At 39.5% G+C, this 16,185-nt stretch overlaps 1 protein-coding gene across 3 annotated transcripts in view; it reads right to left on the reverse strand.

Moving 5' to 3' along the window:
* Positions 1-306: 306 nt before the first annotated feature.
* The window catches only part of DDX3X (DEAD-box helicase 3 X-linked), a 29,159-nt gene continuing 13,280 nt past the window's right edge, over positions 307-16,185 (reverse strand). For 2 of the 3 annotated variants that reach the window (XM_028113329.2, XM_028113328.2), the window contains exon 17: positions 13,416-15,993. In XM_028113329.2, the coding sequence (XP_027969130.1) occupies positions 15,914-15,993 (80 nt within the window). In that variant the 3' untranslated portion in view covers positions 13,416-15,913. Of the gene's footprint in view, positions 482-13,415; positions 15,994-16,185 lie in introns of those variants that run through there. The other variant, XM_088028827.1, reaches the window with a different exon arrangement.

A 16,185-nucleotide genomic window follows, 5' to 3' on the forward strand; every position in this document is an offset into this window, starting at 1 on the left:
TCGCTGTGTCTCTGTCAAATAAATAAATAAAATCTTTAAAAAAATTAAAATAAAATAAAATATACAGCTAGGAGTTGTAAAACAAGAAATTTCGTATTTGCCAAGCGGTCATGCATATAATATCTCATATGATGGAAAATATATGTAAAAATATTTATGTATCATGACAGATTGGAGCTGCCCTTTCCCACTAGCTTTATGGGTTTGTTTGCTTCCCGATATTTTATTTAGAAAAAAATTCAAACCTGCCAAAGATTATAAGAATAAACAGCCCAAAGGAAAGAAAGTGAGATGCACAGGGGTTTATTTTTCTTATGGTAGGAGAGGCACAGGGGAAGAGAGCTCAGGCTGGGGTACTGGTTTCACTGGGTCATCCATGAAGTAGGTTTGCTCATCTTTCTACTCCACTATGGTCTGCATATGGTTTTAGTCTTTCTGGCCACAGAGAATTTCCTGCCCCACGGGTACGAGGCTCCAAGTTCTAGGAGAGAAAAAATAGCAGATCCAAAAGTTTTCTTATGAGGTTTTGCTTCGGAAGGGGCACCTGTCCATCCCAGGGGTTTTGCTTGGGAAGGGACACCCACCCATCCCAGGGACTTCTACATCTCATTGACCAGAATTGGAAGACAAGACTACCCTAGAGGAAGGCGGGGCTGAGAAGCCTAGAACTCTTAAGAGAGGCATGTCCATCCTGAACCAAATTGGAGTTCCGTTCAGAAGGGAGACCAGAAAGGAGTTATCTGTCACAGACAGGGAGAGAACAAAGACAGAGAGGCAGCTATGTCCAGGGCCCAGGCTGAAGGCAGCAGGAAGGGAAGGAACAGCAGACAAGAGCCATGTTCAGAAACAACGAGCCAACCTTAGGTGATGGTACGAGAGATGTTACAATGGACCATCGGGGTGGCTCTAAGCTTCCTACCCTGGCAGACAAGTGGAAGGATTGGCGGGGGGGGGGGGGGGGGGGTAGGGCATAATTTTTTGTGTCAGTCGTGACAGTTTACTATTGGTGATCTGTCCATCGAATCCATGGAATCATACAATGGCCCTTTAAATACATCCTCCCTTAATGGTCAGCAAAAGTGTATAAGGCGGATACTGTCATCGAAAGCTGTGATTCAGAGGTTAAGTCGCTTGCTGAAGGTCAGTGTCAGTAAGGTGGCATTCTCTTGCTCATGAATAGACAGACAGCATCTTACTTTTAGGGAGTAAATGTGGTTTGGCGCTATAGATCCTTTCACGGCAGGAAGACAGTAGGGGAGGATGGCCCTCGGTGTAGGAGCATCAGGGAAGCACATCTAGTGGCCGGGAGAGAGTGGAAACCCAGCCCTCTGTAAGCTGGCCCTCATAAGCTGGAAAGGAGGTGGCCAAGGAAGAGTCATCAGCCTCAGCAGCTCTTGCTCCACCTTTTTTAGGCAAGAGACTGGCTCAGGGCCCTGTCAGAAGCTGCACGTCTTTCCTTAAGGGCTTCCTTGGTACTTTATAATTAGAGCAGTTAGCTAAGAATGTCGGGGAGGGCCTCTCTGAAGAGGCAACATTTGGGTGAGACCTGAATGAGCAGGAGACTGCCGTGAGAAGAAAGGAAGTTCTAGCAGAATGGAGGAACTTGGCACGGTTAAGGGAGGGAAAGGAGGCTGGTATGAGGACACAGGGGATGCGGGGAGGAATCAAGTCAGGTAGTCTTATAAGGCATAATGGAGGCAGGGAGGCCAGTTGAGGAGACTGTTAAAGTAGTTCAAGAAAGAAAGGAAGTTAACTTGGACTTTAGCAGTGGGGATGGTGAAGTGGCCAGGTTTGGAAGTAGAACGTCTGAGGTTTGTGGATGAAGGGTATGAGAGAAAGAGAAAAAAAGGAATGACTTCTAAGCCTTTGACCTGAGTGAGTAGGTGAATGATCTAGCCATTTAATGAAATGGGGAAAGGACCCAGGAGAGGTCAGGGAAAGGGAGTGAGAAGGTACAAGTATCTACTGTTCAGTCCTTTAGTTCAGATGGTGGAGAGTACCCCATTATTTGAATATTATAAAATCTATTAAAATTTATGTATATTTATATTCATTTATATTTTAATATAAATTCGAGTATATTGATATTACTATATTGCTATATTATATTATTATTTATATTAACATAATAAAATATATTGATATTAATAAATCTAGGGGATTGATTAATCTAAGTATATTTAAGTATATTAATATATTAAGTATATTAATAAATCTAGGGAAAAAATACATATACTCATTTCTGCAGAGGCGGAAAAGGCATGTGATAAGCTCGACACCCATTCTTGATAAAAATTCAAAATATGAACAGACTGATACCCTTAGGTAATGTTATTCTAGCATCATGCTTAATGGCAAACACCGGAAGAATTCACAATTCTTATTTTAACATTGTACTGGAGATACCAACTGAGGTAATTGGACAAGAAAAACGGATTAGAGGCCCAATAGTGTAGTTTTAAGGAACAGATACAATTACTTTATGTATTACTCGAGTGATTTCAGTATATCTTTATAGTATATCTTTAATATAGTATATCTTTTATATAGTATATGATATAGTTTATCTTTCATCAATTGTACCATTTCTGCAATGAAAGAAAAGAAAAGAAAGAAACATAACCTGGCTGGTGCTGCTCCCCCAATTCGAGGTCTAATAACTGCAAAGGAGGAAGTAAAACTGTTATTATTTGTACATGTATACCTGGAAAACCCAAGAGACTCAGTTGAGAAACTACTATAAACAATATAAGAATTCAGTAAGGTAGCAGAAAATAAGGTACGGAGAAATCAACAGCTTTCCCATATATAATTACCAGCTAGAAAATATAATGGAATAACATTGCTCGTTTATAATAGAAACAAATAACATAAAATACATAGGAATAAACTTCACACGAAATGCGCAAAAATTATACAAAGCAAACTTTAAAAACACTACTGAAGTTACAAAAAGACAACCTGAACAGAGTCATCATAAACGTCAAGTACCCCTAAGTTAGTTTGTAAATCAACACCATTCCAAAACAACCTGACAAATTTTTAAAGCTAGACAAATGGAGTGTAAATGTTTTTAAGAAATAACCAAGAAGGGGTGCCTGGCCGACTCCATCAGTGGAGCATGCGACTCTTGATCTCAGGATTTTGAGTTTGACCCCCACATTGGGCATAGAGATTAGCTAATAAAAAACAATTTTAAAAAACCCTCTGTATTGTCAAAAACTAAAACACCATAAGCAACGTGAAAACACAAATGGCCAAATGTAAAAAAAAAAAACAAACCAAAACCACAAAAACAAAAACAATTTGGCTACTACTATAACAAAGACCTAATCTTCCTAATATAGAGCACCTACAAATCAAACACAAGAAATAGATCAATAACACAAAAGAAAAATCGGCCAAAGATCATTGGGAAGAGATAACAGAAAAAGAAATACAAATAGCCTTTTAAATAACGGGAAGGTGTTTGAGCTCACTCAGAAGAGAACTATAAATTAAAACTATCCAGCTTAAAAAAACAAAACAAAACAGGATCAATTACATTAGCCAAAATACAAGTTTGCCAACACACTCATAGACAAAACTATGGACGAAGCAGCACTCTTGTACCTTGCTGGTGGCAGTGCAAACTGATACAACTCCTGTGGGGAACTTGACCATATGTACCCAAATTTCAATGAATATACTTATGTGTACGAAGTTTATCATTCATTGCAGTATTACTGGAAATAGCAAATGATAGAAAACAACCTATTAATAGGATAGTTGCTTAATTATGGTATAGCCACACAATAAGCATATTTTGAGTACACAACTGTAAAAAAGAATGGGCTCTATGTACTGACATGCAAAATTTTCCATTGTATATTGTTTAGAAAAAAGGTATGGAACAATATAGTGTGCTATTTTTTTTCTAAGCAAGCTCTATGCCCAACGTGGGGCTTGAACTCACGACCCTGAGATCAAGAGTCACACACTCTGCCGACTGAGCCAGCCAGGGGCCCTGTAATATGCTGTTGTTCATGTAAAACAAGGAGAAAATATATTCATAGATGCTTCCCTTTGCATAAAGACACTCTAGAAGTATAGACAAGTAAGTAATATGTGGTTACTGGTTGGGATGGGGGCAAGGTGGGAATAAGACTTCACTGTATAACTTCACATATCGTGTGATTCTTCAAATAAGTCAATGTATTCTCTAGGTAAAATATTAAAAGACATGGTATCGAAAGCGATGAACATGGGTGGAAGTGCAAGCTGGAGAGAGAGACATGAAATCAAGCCAGGGCTTTGAGATGGGTGACGTTAAGGGAATGATCCAGAAGAGAGGGAAATACAGATGATACATTACATTCACAGGTAAAACACCACCACAGTGCTAAGTGGTTGAGAAAGGCACAGCCGGACGGTCAGGCCTTAAACAAGAGCAGGCCATACTCCAGCCACGAGGAGGTAATGGAAAGCATCTAAGAGAACGCAAAGTATGAATCTGGCCAGGGGTGATGCCGGTTCCTCTCTTTACTTAGGGTTTTCCACAGAGCTGTTAGCAAATACATCCTGATCTTCTGTACTAAATGCCTCTAAAAAACACCTTTGCAGGGCGCCTAGGTGGCTCAGTCGTTAAGCGTCTGCCTTCAGCTCAGATCATGATCCCAGGGTCCTGGGATGGAGCCCCGCATCGGGCTCCTGGCTCATCGGGGAGCCTGCTTCTCCCTCTCTGTCTGCGCCCTGCTCATGCTGTTTCTTTCTGTCTGTATCTCTGTGTCTCAAATGAATAAATAAAATCTGTAAAAAAAAATAAAAATAAAAATAAATTTAAAAACCTATTAAAAACACCTTTGCTTTGGCTACTTGATCACAAAAACATGTAAGCCTATAGCTGTGTCCACCTATTGACACTACCAGTCACAACAAATCTCATTGGTTGTGGGCTCTCTCCCAGCAGAGAACACAATCATAGGGGCCATCCAGTGTTGTTAAGCTAGTTTTTGGAAAGCCACAGACAGGAATATAAACCCTACTGTCCTATAGAATTAGATAAAACCTCTGCAGTGGTATCCCCCCCAACTCCAAAGCAGGAAATAAATAGGATTACTCAGGTTGCTGTGCTGTCAAAATTGAATCGCGCCCCCTCTTTTTTTTTTATTATCATTGTTAAAGCTGAATTCCCATCTGCAGATCTTCCTTCCTGTGGTTACACACCAAAACAACAGACTTAATAGCATTAAGTTTCACTTTGTATGTGTATACCTTATCTCTCTCCAAAATGTAGAGGCAAGTTTCAGAGGTCCGTGCAAGAAAATGAAAGAAGTCAGAAGAGAGAAATGAGTAGGCTGAGATTCAAGCGGGGGTATGGTTAATAAATGCCCCAGACCTCATTCCTAGGAGTGGCCCCAAGTGAAAACATGTCCTTAGAAACAAAGCCTATCTGTGACACTGACACCCAAAATAAATCTATCCCACAGGTCCTATTACAAGGAATACTGTGAACATTGTGGATCTCTTAGAAATCCACGGAATAAACAGACTCGCAAACTGCACACGGAAGCTTCCGTGCCCCTTGTGGAAAAGGCAGCTTTGCCTAAGTGTATGCCAATTAAAGAAACTTCTACAGGAAGTCACCACAGTACAAACCAAGGACACAGTTCCCTGATGAAAACTGACATTAAAACTTTATTAAAATTCTGGGACATTATGGTCATTAAGTTCAGTGCATGCTGAGAATTAATATTCAAGTAAGACTCCCAAGTACTCTCCCAATGATGAGTTTTAAGAAGATGAAACCGAAAAGGTACAACTTACAAGTTTGAGATGAACTGAATATTGCATTTTCTGCACAAGCAGTTACTGACTTGACTTTCGGGAAGCCTCTGCCTCTGTTCCTAACAGGAACCCTTCCAGAAGGTGCTTACTGGATCAGAAAGGGAATGCCTGCATTAAATTTACGTGTTTTTATGGCTGCCTTCAGCAGGAGCGTTGCTCTGAAATATCTAGGCTGCCATGAGACCCAGCTGGACTCCTTCATATATATATTCCTACGTGAACTTCCTTCACAAAATGTGGCATTTCATGGAGACACCTGCTCCATGGACATCCTCCAAACAAGGAGCATGATCCTGGGATGAATAAATAGGAGTGCCCCAGATAGGAAGTAGCAGATGATTTTTCCTGTTGGCTGGATATTCTGAGTTCACAACTTAAAAATATATTTTAGACTCAACATAATAAAGATGTCAATTCTCCTCCAAATTGATCTATAGGTTCAGTATAATTACTATCGAAATCCCAGCAAGATTTTTTTGTAAGGAAAAGCTTATTCTAGGGGCGCCTGGCTGGCTCAATCAGTAGAGCCTGAGACTCTTGATCTTGGGGTCATGAGTTCAAGCCCCAAGCTGGCATAGAGATTACTTAAAAAAAAAAAAAAAAAAGCTTATTCTAAAATTTATGTGAAAAGACAAAGGAACTAGAACAACTAAAACAAATTTGAAAAAGAATGAAGAGGGAAGAATCACTCTACCCAGTTTTCATTCTTACTATATAGCTAGAAGTAATGGAAACAGTGTGGTGTCGGTGGAGGGACAGACACATAGATCAATGAAACAGAAGAGAACCTAATATAGACCCACACAAGGATGGTCAACTGAATCTTGACAAAGTTGCAAAGGCATTTCAACAGAGGAAGGAGAGTCTCTTCAACAAATAGTGGTTGAGCAATTGAACATCCATAGATGGAAAGGTCAACATTGGGGCGTCTGGGTGGCTCAGATGGTTAAGCAGCTGCCTTCGGCTCAGGTCATGATCCCAGGGTCCTGGGATCGAGCCCCACATCTGGCTCCTGGCTCGGCAGGGAGCCTGCTTCTCCCTCGCCCTCTGCCTCTCCCCTGCTCATGCTCTCGCTCTCTCTCTGTATCTGTCTCAAATGAATAAATAAAATCTTTAAAAAATAAATAAATAAAAGGTCAACCTTAACCTAAACCTCACACCTTAAAAATGGACTCAAAATGGATCATAGATTTAAATGTAAAATTATAAATTAGAAAAAATAGAAAATCTTTAGGACCTAGGGCTAGGTGAAGTGTTCTTAGACATGACACCAAAAGCACAATCCACAAAAGGAAATATTGATAATTGGGCTGCATCAAAATTGAAAATGTTTTTAAAAAACTAAAAATGTTTGCAAAAAACCCTGTTAAGAAAAATCAGCAGCCTGGGCGCCTGGGTGGCTCAGTTGGTTGAGCGACTGCCTTCGGCTCAGGTCATGATTCTGGAGTCCCTGGATCGAGTCCCGCATCGGGCTCCCTGCTCGGCAGGGAGTCTGCTTCTCCCTCTGACCCTCCCCCCATCTCATGTGCTTTCTCTCTCATTCTCTCTGTCTCTCAAATAAATAAATAAAATCTTTAAAAAAAAAAAAATCAGCAGCCTATGTGTCCATTGATGGATGAGTGGATAAAGAAGATGTGGTATATATATATATATACACAATGGGATATTATTCAATCATAAAAAAGAATGAAATCTTGCCATTTGCAACAATGTGGATGGATCTAGAGAGTATAACGCTAACTGAAATAAGCCAGTCAGAGAAAGACAAATACCATATCATTTCACTCATATGTGAAATTTAAAAAGCAAAACAAACAAATGAAAGAAAGAAGAGAGACAAACCAAATAACAGACTTTTTTTTTTAAAGTAGGCTCCACACCTAGCATGGAGCCCACCATGGGGCTGAGATCAAGACCCTGAGATCAAGACCTGAGCTGAGATCAAGAGTCAGACACCCAACTGACTAAGCCACCCAGGCGCCCCTCAAATAACAGACTCTTAACTATGGAAAACAGAGGATTGCCAGAGAGGAGGTGGGTAGGGGGATGGGTGAAATAGGTGATGGGGATTAAGAGTACACTTATCTTTTTTTTATTTAAGTAATCTCTACACCCAACATGGAGCTCAAACTCACAACCCTGAGATTAAGAGTCACATGCTCTTCTTACTGAGCCAGCCAGGCACCCTAAGAACACACTTATCTTGTTGAGCGCTGGAATTGTTGAATCACTGTATTGTATACCTGAAACTAATAGAACACTGTATGTTAACTACACTGGAATTAAAATAATAATAAAAAGATAGACAAGCTATAGACTGGGAAAAGATATTTGTAAGTCATACATCTGACAAAGAACTGGTACCTAGAATATATAGAGAACTCTAAAACTCAACAGTACAAAATAAATGAACAAACAGAAACGGACTTATACATACAGAGAACAAACTGGTGGTTTCCAGAGGGGAGGGAGTTGGGGGGATGGAGGCAATAGGTGATGGGGATTAAGAGGTACAAACTTACAGCTATGAAATAAATCATGGGGATGAAAAGTACAGCATAGTGAATATAGTCAATAAGATTGCAATAACTCTGTATGGTGACAATGGTAGCTACACTTACCGTGATGAGCACTGTGTCACGTACAGAATTGTCAAATCTCTGAAACTAATGTAACATCATATGTCAACTATACTTCAATAATTTTTTAAAAACCTCAGCACTGAAAATTATTTTAAAATGGGCAAAAGACACATATATTTTACCAAAGAGAATATAAAGATGGCAAACAAGCACATGAAAGGATGTTCAACATCACTAGCCATTAGGGAAATGCAAATTAAGACCACAAGGAGACACCACCTCACACCAATTAGAACAGCCAAAATATGGGGCGCCTGGGTGGCTCAGTCAGTTAGGCGTCTGCCTTCGGCTCAGGTCATGATTCCAGGGTCCTGGGATCGAGTCCCGCATCGGGCTTCCTGCTCTGCAGGAAGCCTGCTTCTCCCTCTCCCACTCCCCCTGCTTGTGTTCCCTCTCTTGCTGTGTCTCTCTCTGTCAAATAAATAAATATTTTTTAAAAAAATTAATTAGAACCCCCAAAATAAAATATGCCAATACCAACTGCTGGTGAGGATGCAGAGAAACTGGATCTCTTGTGCATTGCTGGTGGGAATGTAAAATGTTACAGCCATCCTGGAAAATGGTTTGGCAGGTTCTTAAACTAAACATACACTCACCATATGATCCAACAATTGCATTTCTGCCAGAAAAACAAAAATTCATGTCCACACAAAAATCTGTACGTGAATGTTCAATGTTCGTAGCAACCTTCATTTGTAATAGTCAAAAACTGGCAACAAGCCAAATATCCTTCACCAGCTGAATAAACAAACTATGGACCATCCATACCACTCAGCAATAAAGAAACCAACTATTTGCAACAACTTGAATGGCTGTCAAGGACATTATGCTGAGTGACAAAAAGCCAATCTCAAAAGGTCACATACTGCACAATTCCATTTATGTTAACAATTCTGAAATGACATTTTAGAGATGGAAAACAGATAAGCGGTTGCCAGGGGTGACAGGGTGGGGAAGCAAGAAGGGAGGCAGATGTGACTATAAAGAGGTAGCACTAGGGAGACCTTGGTGGTGGAACAGTTCTGTGGAGGTGGTTATACGAATCAACATGTGATAAAACTGCATAGAACTACACACACACACACAGGTACACATAAAAACTGGTGAAATCTGAAGGAGGTCTGTGGATTGTACCAATGTCAGTTTCCTAGTTTTGATGTATTAGTTATGCCAGATTTTACCAACAGGGGAAACTGTGTGAAAGGTACACATGATCTCTTTGTACTACACTTCACAACTTCCTGTGAATTTATCATTTCAGACTAAAAAAATGTTTAAACAAGTTTTATTGAAAATATAATTGTATAAAACTTGTTCAGTACAGGAAAAGTATGAAGCAGCAGAAAATCTTTCCGCTTCAACCAGAAGCAAGAATTGTCACTATTTTTGCAGATTTCCTTCTAGTTTTCTACATCTTCTCCAAAGAGTTGCGCTCATTCTGCACACTCCAAGTTGAAACCTACTACTTCCTCAACCCATTAGAGCAATTATTTTCTCTACATCGCTAATAATTGTAAGTAGCGGCTTAATATTCTGAGTACAATATATAAAATTAAATATCAATTCAGCTCCAATTCTAGTCAGAAGGAACAGGGTGAACAAAAACTCTGGCAGAGTGGAGGATATGTCTTCACAATAGCATCATATTCAGCTACAGTGTAAGGTATGGGGAAGAAGTTAAAAGCTGCCAAGGTAGACTGGTGCCACACCACTGGACTAACTTAATGCAGCGCCATGAATTTGGTTGCAGTATCTATTGTAATTTAGAATATAGAGATGATTCTGCCATGAAGTACCTGAAACATGATCATGGTAATTGAAGTTTTGGAACAGATGATAAAAGGTAGAGAACAGCAGGCTCCATAATAAGTTTGCTGCATCAGAATTGCCTGGGGAAATTATATACAAAAGCAAAAAGCAAGAGATTCCTGAGTGAACTCCAGGGATGGATTCTATTAGGAGTTGCCATAGAATCATTTCCCAGATTCTCCTGTTGCAACAAGTTGGGGAATCACAAAAGAAAAACTGGGTTCCAAGAGGACAAGGACTACATTTGAAGTCATTGCTACATTCCCCAACACTCAGCAGACCCCAAATCAGTTTTTGAATGAGCCCTAAATCAACCTTGGCCATCCAAATGTCTACTCGATAACCCACTAGGATTCTATCAGGTGACTGGGTCAGAAGTGGAGGTTCAGAGACCATTCTGCAACCAACTAACCAACTGATGTCAGGTAAATGAGATGGGCTGTTGAAAATTTAGGTGAGTGTGGTATAGAATTAAGAGTGGAAAAGGAAAAATGAGGATTTCCTCTTTCTTCCAAAGATGGGAGAGGCATTTTTACTCCACTTAGCTCTTAAAAAGTAAAATGTCAGGGCGCCACACTTGATCTCAGTGTCGTTGAGTTCAAGCCCCACTTTGGGCGTGGAACCTACTTTTAAAAAAAAGTAAAATGTCATCTTCAGTGTAACAAGGAAAACAGGAACCCTCAAATTATAAACCATGACTAGATCTGCTAACACAATAAAATCAGGACTGAAACCGTACAGACATCCACAGAAAACCTTAAGTCAGAATACAGACGTGTCACAGTACTAACAGGCCCTCCTAATGATCCTCTGAAGAGTGGAAAGGAAATTAGGGATGTGGTCATGTCCCTGGAGGATAGAGATAGCATCAGTACTTCCTCCTTTTTAAGGGCAAACAGCATTCCATTCCACATATACACATTTTGTTTGTCCATCCGCCAGCTGATTGGCATTTGGGTGGTTTCCACTTTTTGGTCATTATGAATGCTATGAACATTTGCATGCAAACCTAACTGTAAGCTTGTTTTCATTTCTCCTGGATAGAATTCTCCTAGGAGTAAAATTGCCAAGTCATATGGTAATTCTACATTTAACACCTGTTTTGAGACTTCTGCTTCTCTTACAGTAGATGTGTTCATCTGTTTTATGGTGTTTTCTCCCATAATAAACATGTTGGCAGGTCATGAAATATTCTTCCACACTATAATTAAACACAGGGCCCTGTGTTAAAATAATCCTATTTCAGAATTATCCTGAAGACAACCCAGTCAGGTATAGGTAGGAAAAACTCATCAACAATGAAAATGAGGAAAGAAATGGAGAACAGCCATTAGAGAGGAAACCACATGAGAAACAGACTGAACATGCTGAAAAGTAGATCAACTGAAATGAGGACAAGATCTGAAACAAAGCAGGTTTAAACATATCAGAATCGTGTTCAATGAGAAGAGAAAAAAACCCGAGATATTCCTAAAATGCAGTGAATGGAATCTCTGCATTCCAGTGGGAAAGCAGGTAAGAGCAGTGTCAACACCCAGATAGCTTAAGTTACTCAGTTTCAAAGAGAACAAGCCTGTGACCATTCAACCAGGTCACTTAGGAGCAGAGGCAAGGGAAACAGCCACCCGTAATAGAAGAAACGTATCGTTTTAAGCAAAGACAGTGAACATTTTCAGACATGGCCCCTGTAAGTCATTTTAGAAAAAAATTATCTGGTGTCGAAATTCAGCCAAGAGGTGGTTAAGAACAAACCCAGGAAACATTAACAGTGGGTGGAGGGGGAGAATGACTAGTATTTTATATTTAAACATATCATTTAAATTACAAAAGTTAAACTACAAAAATTAACATAGTATGCAAGTAAACCTGTATTATCTTAACCCTACTAGACTAGAAATAATCTCAATTAAGAATTTAGACAGTAGGGCGCGGTGCCTGGGTGGCTCAGATGGTTAGGCATCTGCCTTCGGCTCAGGTCATGATCCCAGGGTCCTGGGATCAAGTCCCGCATCGGGCTCCCTGCTCCTTGGGAGACTGCTTCTCCCTCTGCTTCTCTTTGTCTCTCAAGAATAAATAAAAATCTTAAAAAAAAAAATTTAGACAGTACCCCCAGATAGCTTGTGTTCACTCTTAATTTACATAAAAAGGACCTTGAACCATTCTTAGAATCCAGTTTCACTGTCACCTTGGGCCACGATCTTGTCAATCTAGCCATCCTAACATAACCTCTTTCCACTTTTGACTAGTCTCAGGCTCCCCCTCCTCTTCCCCACCTCCAAAACCAATATGGTTTATGATACTTCAAAATTCTGCCCTAAAAATTTAGGCATGCTGCTTTGAGATCAAAATGGTCAGCTATCCAGAACCAAGTATTTTACAAAAAACAAAAAACTGTTCTCATACTGCAGAGAACTCCAAGTGAAACAAGGTGAATTACTTTCCTTAGGTTAAATCATATCTGATTGCCAAACTTCATGTTTGGGCCCCAAAACAGAGCAGTCCTTACATATGTAACTTAAGGAGTCTTATCCAGACCGTCTGTTAACTGGTGGTAGGAGCCTGCAGCAAAGTGGAGTAATGGAGGCCAGCAAAGAAACTTAAGGGGGAGGAAGGGTGCCCATGCCACCCCCATCACCCTGACCCCAAATACATTTAAAAGCAGGCTCCATGCCCAACATCTGGCTTTAACTCCCGACCCTGAGACTGAACCACGTGTTCTACCGACTGAGCCAGCCAGGAGCTCCCTCCCCCAATACATTCTTGACCCCCAAGTGTTCATCATCACTTGGATCACTAGTACATTTGGTTTTTGCCCAACTTCTTCCACTATTCAAACGACCTTCAAGTGCTTCAGAAAAAGAGATTCCTACCCGTATTCAACTGCTCAAAGTACAAACCAATTTGCAATACACGCCATACATCACAAAGGACCTGAATCCCATCTACCCCAACAACTTTTTTGTGCCAACTTCATCTTTTATTACAAATACTTCTATCAGAGTAATTCTGTCTCCAAGAGGCATCTCCAAATTAGCACTGGACGGAAAACCAAAAAAATTACACCTTACAATTCTTCAGGCAAGAGCACAACTTTATTTTCACCTATAATAATAAACCACAATTGACAACAACAAAGGAGACTGTGCAGTTCAACTTTTTATTTTAATAAAATCAGAATATGCACAGCACATGCAGTGCTAGCATCTAAACTAATACAATAAGCAATTACTAAAGCTACAGTGACTTGAAGTTCAATCTTTACATTCAGCAAGTTTACATCCATTCTTACGTGATTTTTGAAACCTTATTAACTGAAAATATTGCTTGCTGATAAAACTTGCTCAAACGCTACCGCTGAATGTACAAGTCACTGAATATGCCAATACAACAAAGATAACCACATGTTTGAGGATTGCAATGTGCCAGACATTCACTGAAAAAAAAAAAATACACACAACTAAACAAAACTCACGCAACAAACATCTGAGAATCTGGACACTTCTTATCAGTGTTTTTGAAGTGTGTCATTAATATCTTAAGACAAGTGTATCAAAACCTTGGCATGATTTAATTTCAAGTCGCCAATTTTGTTTTTACTAACATCAGAAAGTTATGGCTACACTGCCAATGCCGGGTCTGCTTAATTTGACTTAAGAGTTTAATATGACTTAACATTAAAAGCTCACACTACCCCGAAATATATAATTTCACGCATACGGTGACATTCAACATTCAAGTGCCAGTGTTTTTGTACTGTCTTTTGGTCAAGTTTCTTTAAACTTTCAAAGAATCACTTTTAGGCTTACAAAAATAAATATTTGTCAAAATGTTCAATAAATATTACATAAAACTAGCAGCAAAAAGTATCTAGAAATCTGTCGTGTGCAAATAGTTTTTCTTCCCAACTATTATTCCCGTGGTCCCAAATAAATTTTAGAATCTAGTCCCATCCCCTTCCTAGACAAGCTGCGTTCAACAATCTCCAAGAGACAAAATAAGATTGGAAGTTTAAGGACACGCACACAAGACATATATATAAAATTCTCTGAATGTGCAATAAAAGAAGTACTTTGTAAAAAGTTATGGGCAAAATGTACAAGGGCCTAAACCTAGACTAATTGAAATAGCACCATAACAAATGACCTCAATACTGTCAAGTGCACCTACTTAATAAAAGTTTTAGAACAAGGCACAATACACTTGAAAATCTATTGCACTTTAGGAAATTTTTGCCGTCTTCCTATGCCACTGTAAAAAGATTGAGCGTTTTGATCACCGCATTCTGGCCACAAAATTAGCACAGAATTCAAAGTGGCAGAGGCATTTTAGTGGTGGACAATGCTCATCTTTGGCCAGATTTAGCATAAACAGACTATAAATACAATGGAAACCTATGCAACTAAAACTGACTAAAACTGCACTGTAGAGCAGAATCGACACCTTGTGCAGTTATGTACATATTTCCAACCTGTGTGATCTCAAAAATTTCAGTTTGTTACTCTTCTGGAGCCATTTTTACAAAGTCTATAGTAAGCCAGTTTAACATCTCAACGCAGCTTGAACAGAGTAATGTGAATCGGCATTTAAAATAAAGCCTGCTGCATTAATTCTTCCTGTTCATACCCTCTTGACCAAAAAACATCAACACTAGCATGCGTTATTAGACCAAAAATCACCCAGGGCCCCGAGGAGGGCTGGTCATTGCTGTGGTCAGCCATTCTACCATTTCAATTTCATTTATGGCAGGCATTTAAAAAGTCTAAGTAGATGAATTCTCCTAAAAACCTATTTCAAGTTATCAGACCTTTAAACTTTCCCTGTAATAATATGCCCACATTTGGCTAGCTCATAGTTAATGATCTGCCTAAACATTGAAAGAGGAATTGCTGTATTTACTTGCATTAACTTTGAAAACAGTGCTTTGAATGTATGCATGTATTCATACATCACCTCATCATGACTGGAATGGCTTGTTTAAAGACTATCAGGTTCTAAATACCTATCCAGGATAGAGTGAGCAAATCAGAACTTTAACTTAATACAGTTTGCCACATTAGAAACTAATTCCATTAATATGCTTCAAGACGTTTGTTGTTTTCCCCCAATCTGCAAGTATCAAAAAGCCCTAATGCAGGCTACCGCATAAGTTTTTTCCTTGTAATATTTATGGATGAATCGATGATTCCTGTTAAGTTGTATCACACCTGTGTGCCAAGGTTTGATTTTAGCCCAAGTTCAGTAAATTTATTTTGTCAAAACAATTGGTATCTTGAGCATTACTGAGCCAACAGGACATCAAAATAAAAAGTTGTCTAAAGTTAAAGGCACAGTACATTAACAAACAAATGATCCTCAGTCACAAAATTATAAATGCAGTTTGGGATGGGGTTTGGCGGGAGGGGAGTTAATCCAAACTACAGCAATGAAGTCTTCGAACCACCTTCTGAACAGGGCTGCTGATTGTTCCTTTCAATTCTTCATGTGACCTTGAGCTCCCTTAAAAAAAAAATTTCAGTGGAGAATCACAGCTGGTAATGTACTGCGAGTTCTTGAAGCTACACAAGGTATAGTCTGGCTAAGTTACATGTGGTTTCCATATTAGCTTGTTTGGCAGGGTGGCCTACTGCAAAGCAGGTTCAGTTACCCCACCAGTCAACCCCCTGGGAGTTATAATTTCCTCCATATCCATCACTGTTGTAAAAGCCTCCATAGCCACCTAATGAGAGATTTAAAAAAAGAGAGAAATTAATTAAGTCACCCACCATTAAATACAATCTTTCCCTCCTTTAAATACTTTGATGTCAAATTACGAAAAGCAATCTACAGGGCTGCATTTCCCCACTGTTTGTAATTACACTTTGAAAAAGAGGACTCCAAGGAAGAAGCCCATCCCAAAGACAGGTTAAAA

Source organism: Eumetopias jubatus, unplaced genomic scaffold, assembly GCF_037043125.1.
Source record: "Eumetopias jubatus isolate StellerSeaLion01/CBP00866 unplaced genomic scaffold, mEumJub1_p1.0 scaffold_11, whole genome shotgun sequence".
NCBI classification, from domain to species: domain Eukaryota; kingdom Metazoa; phylum Chordata; class Mammalia; order Carnivora; family Otariidae; genus Eumetopias; species Eumetopias jubatus.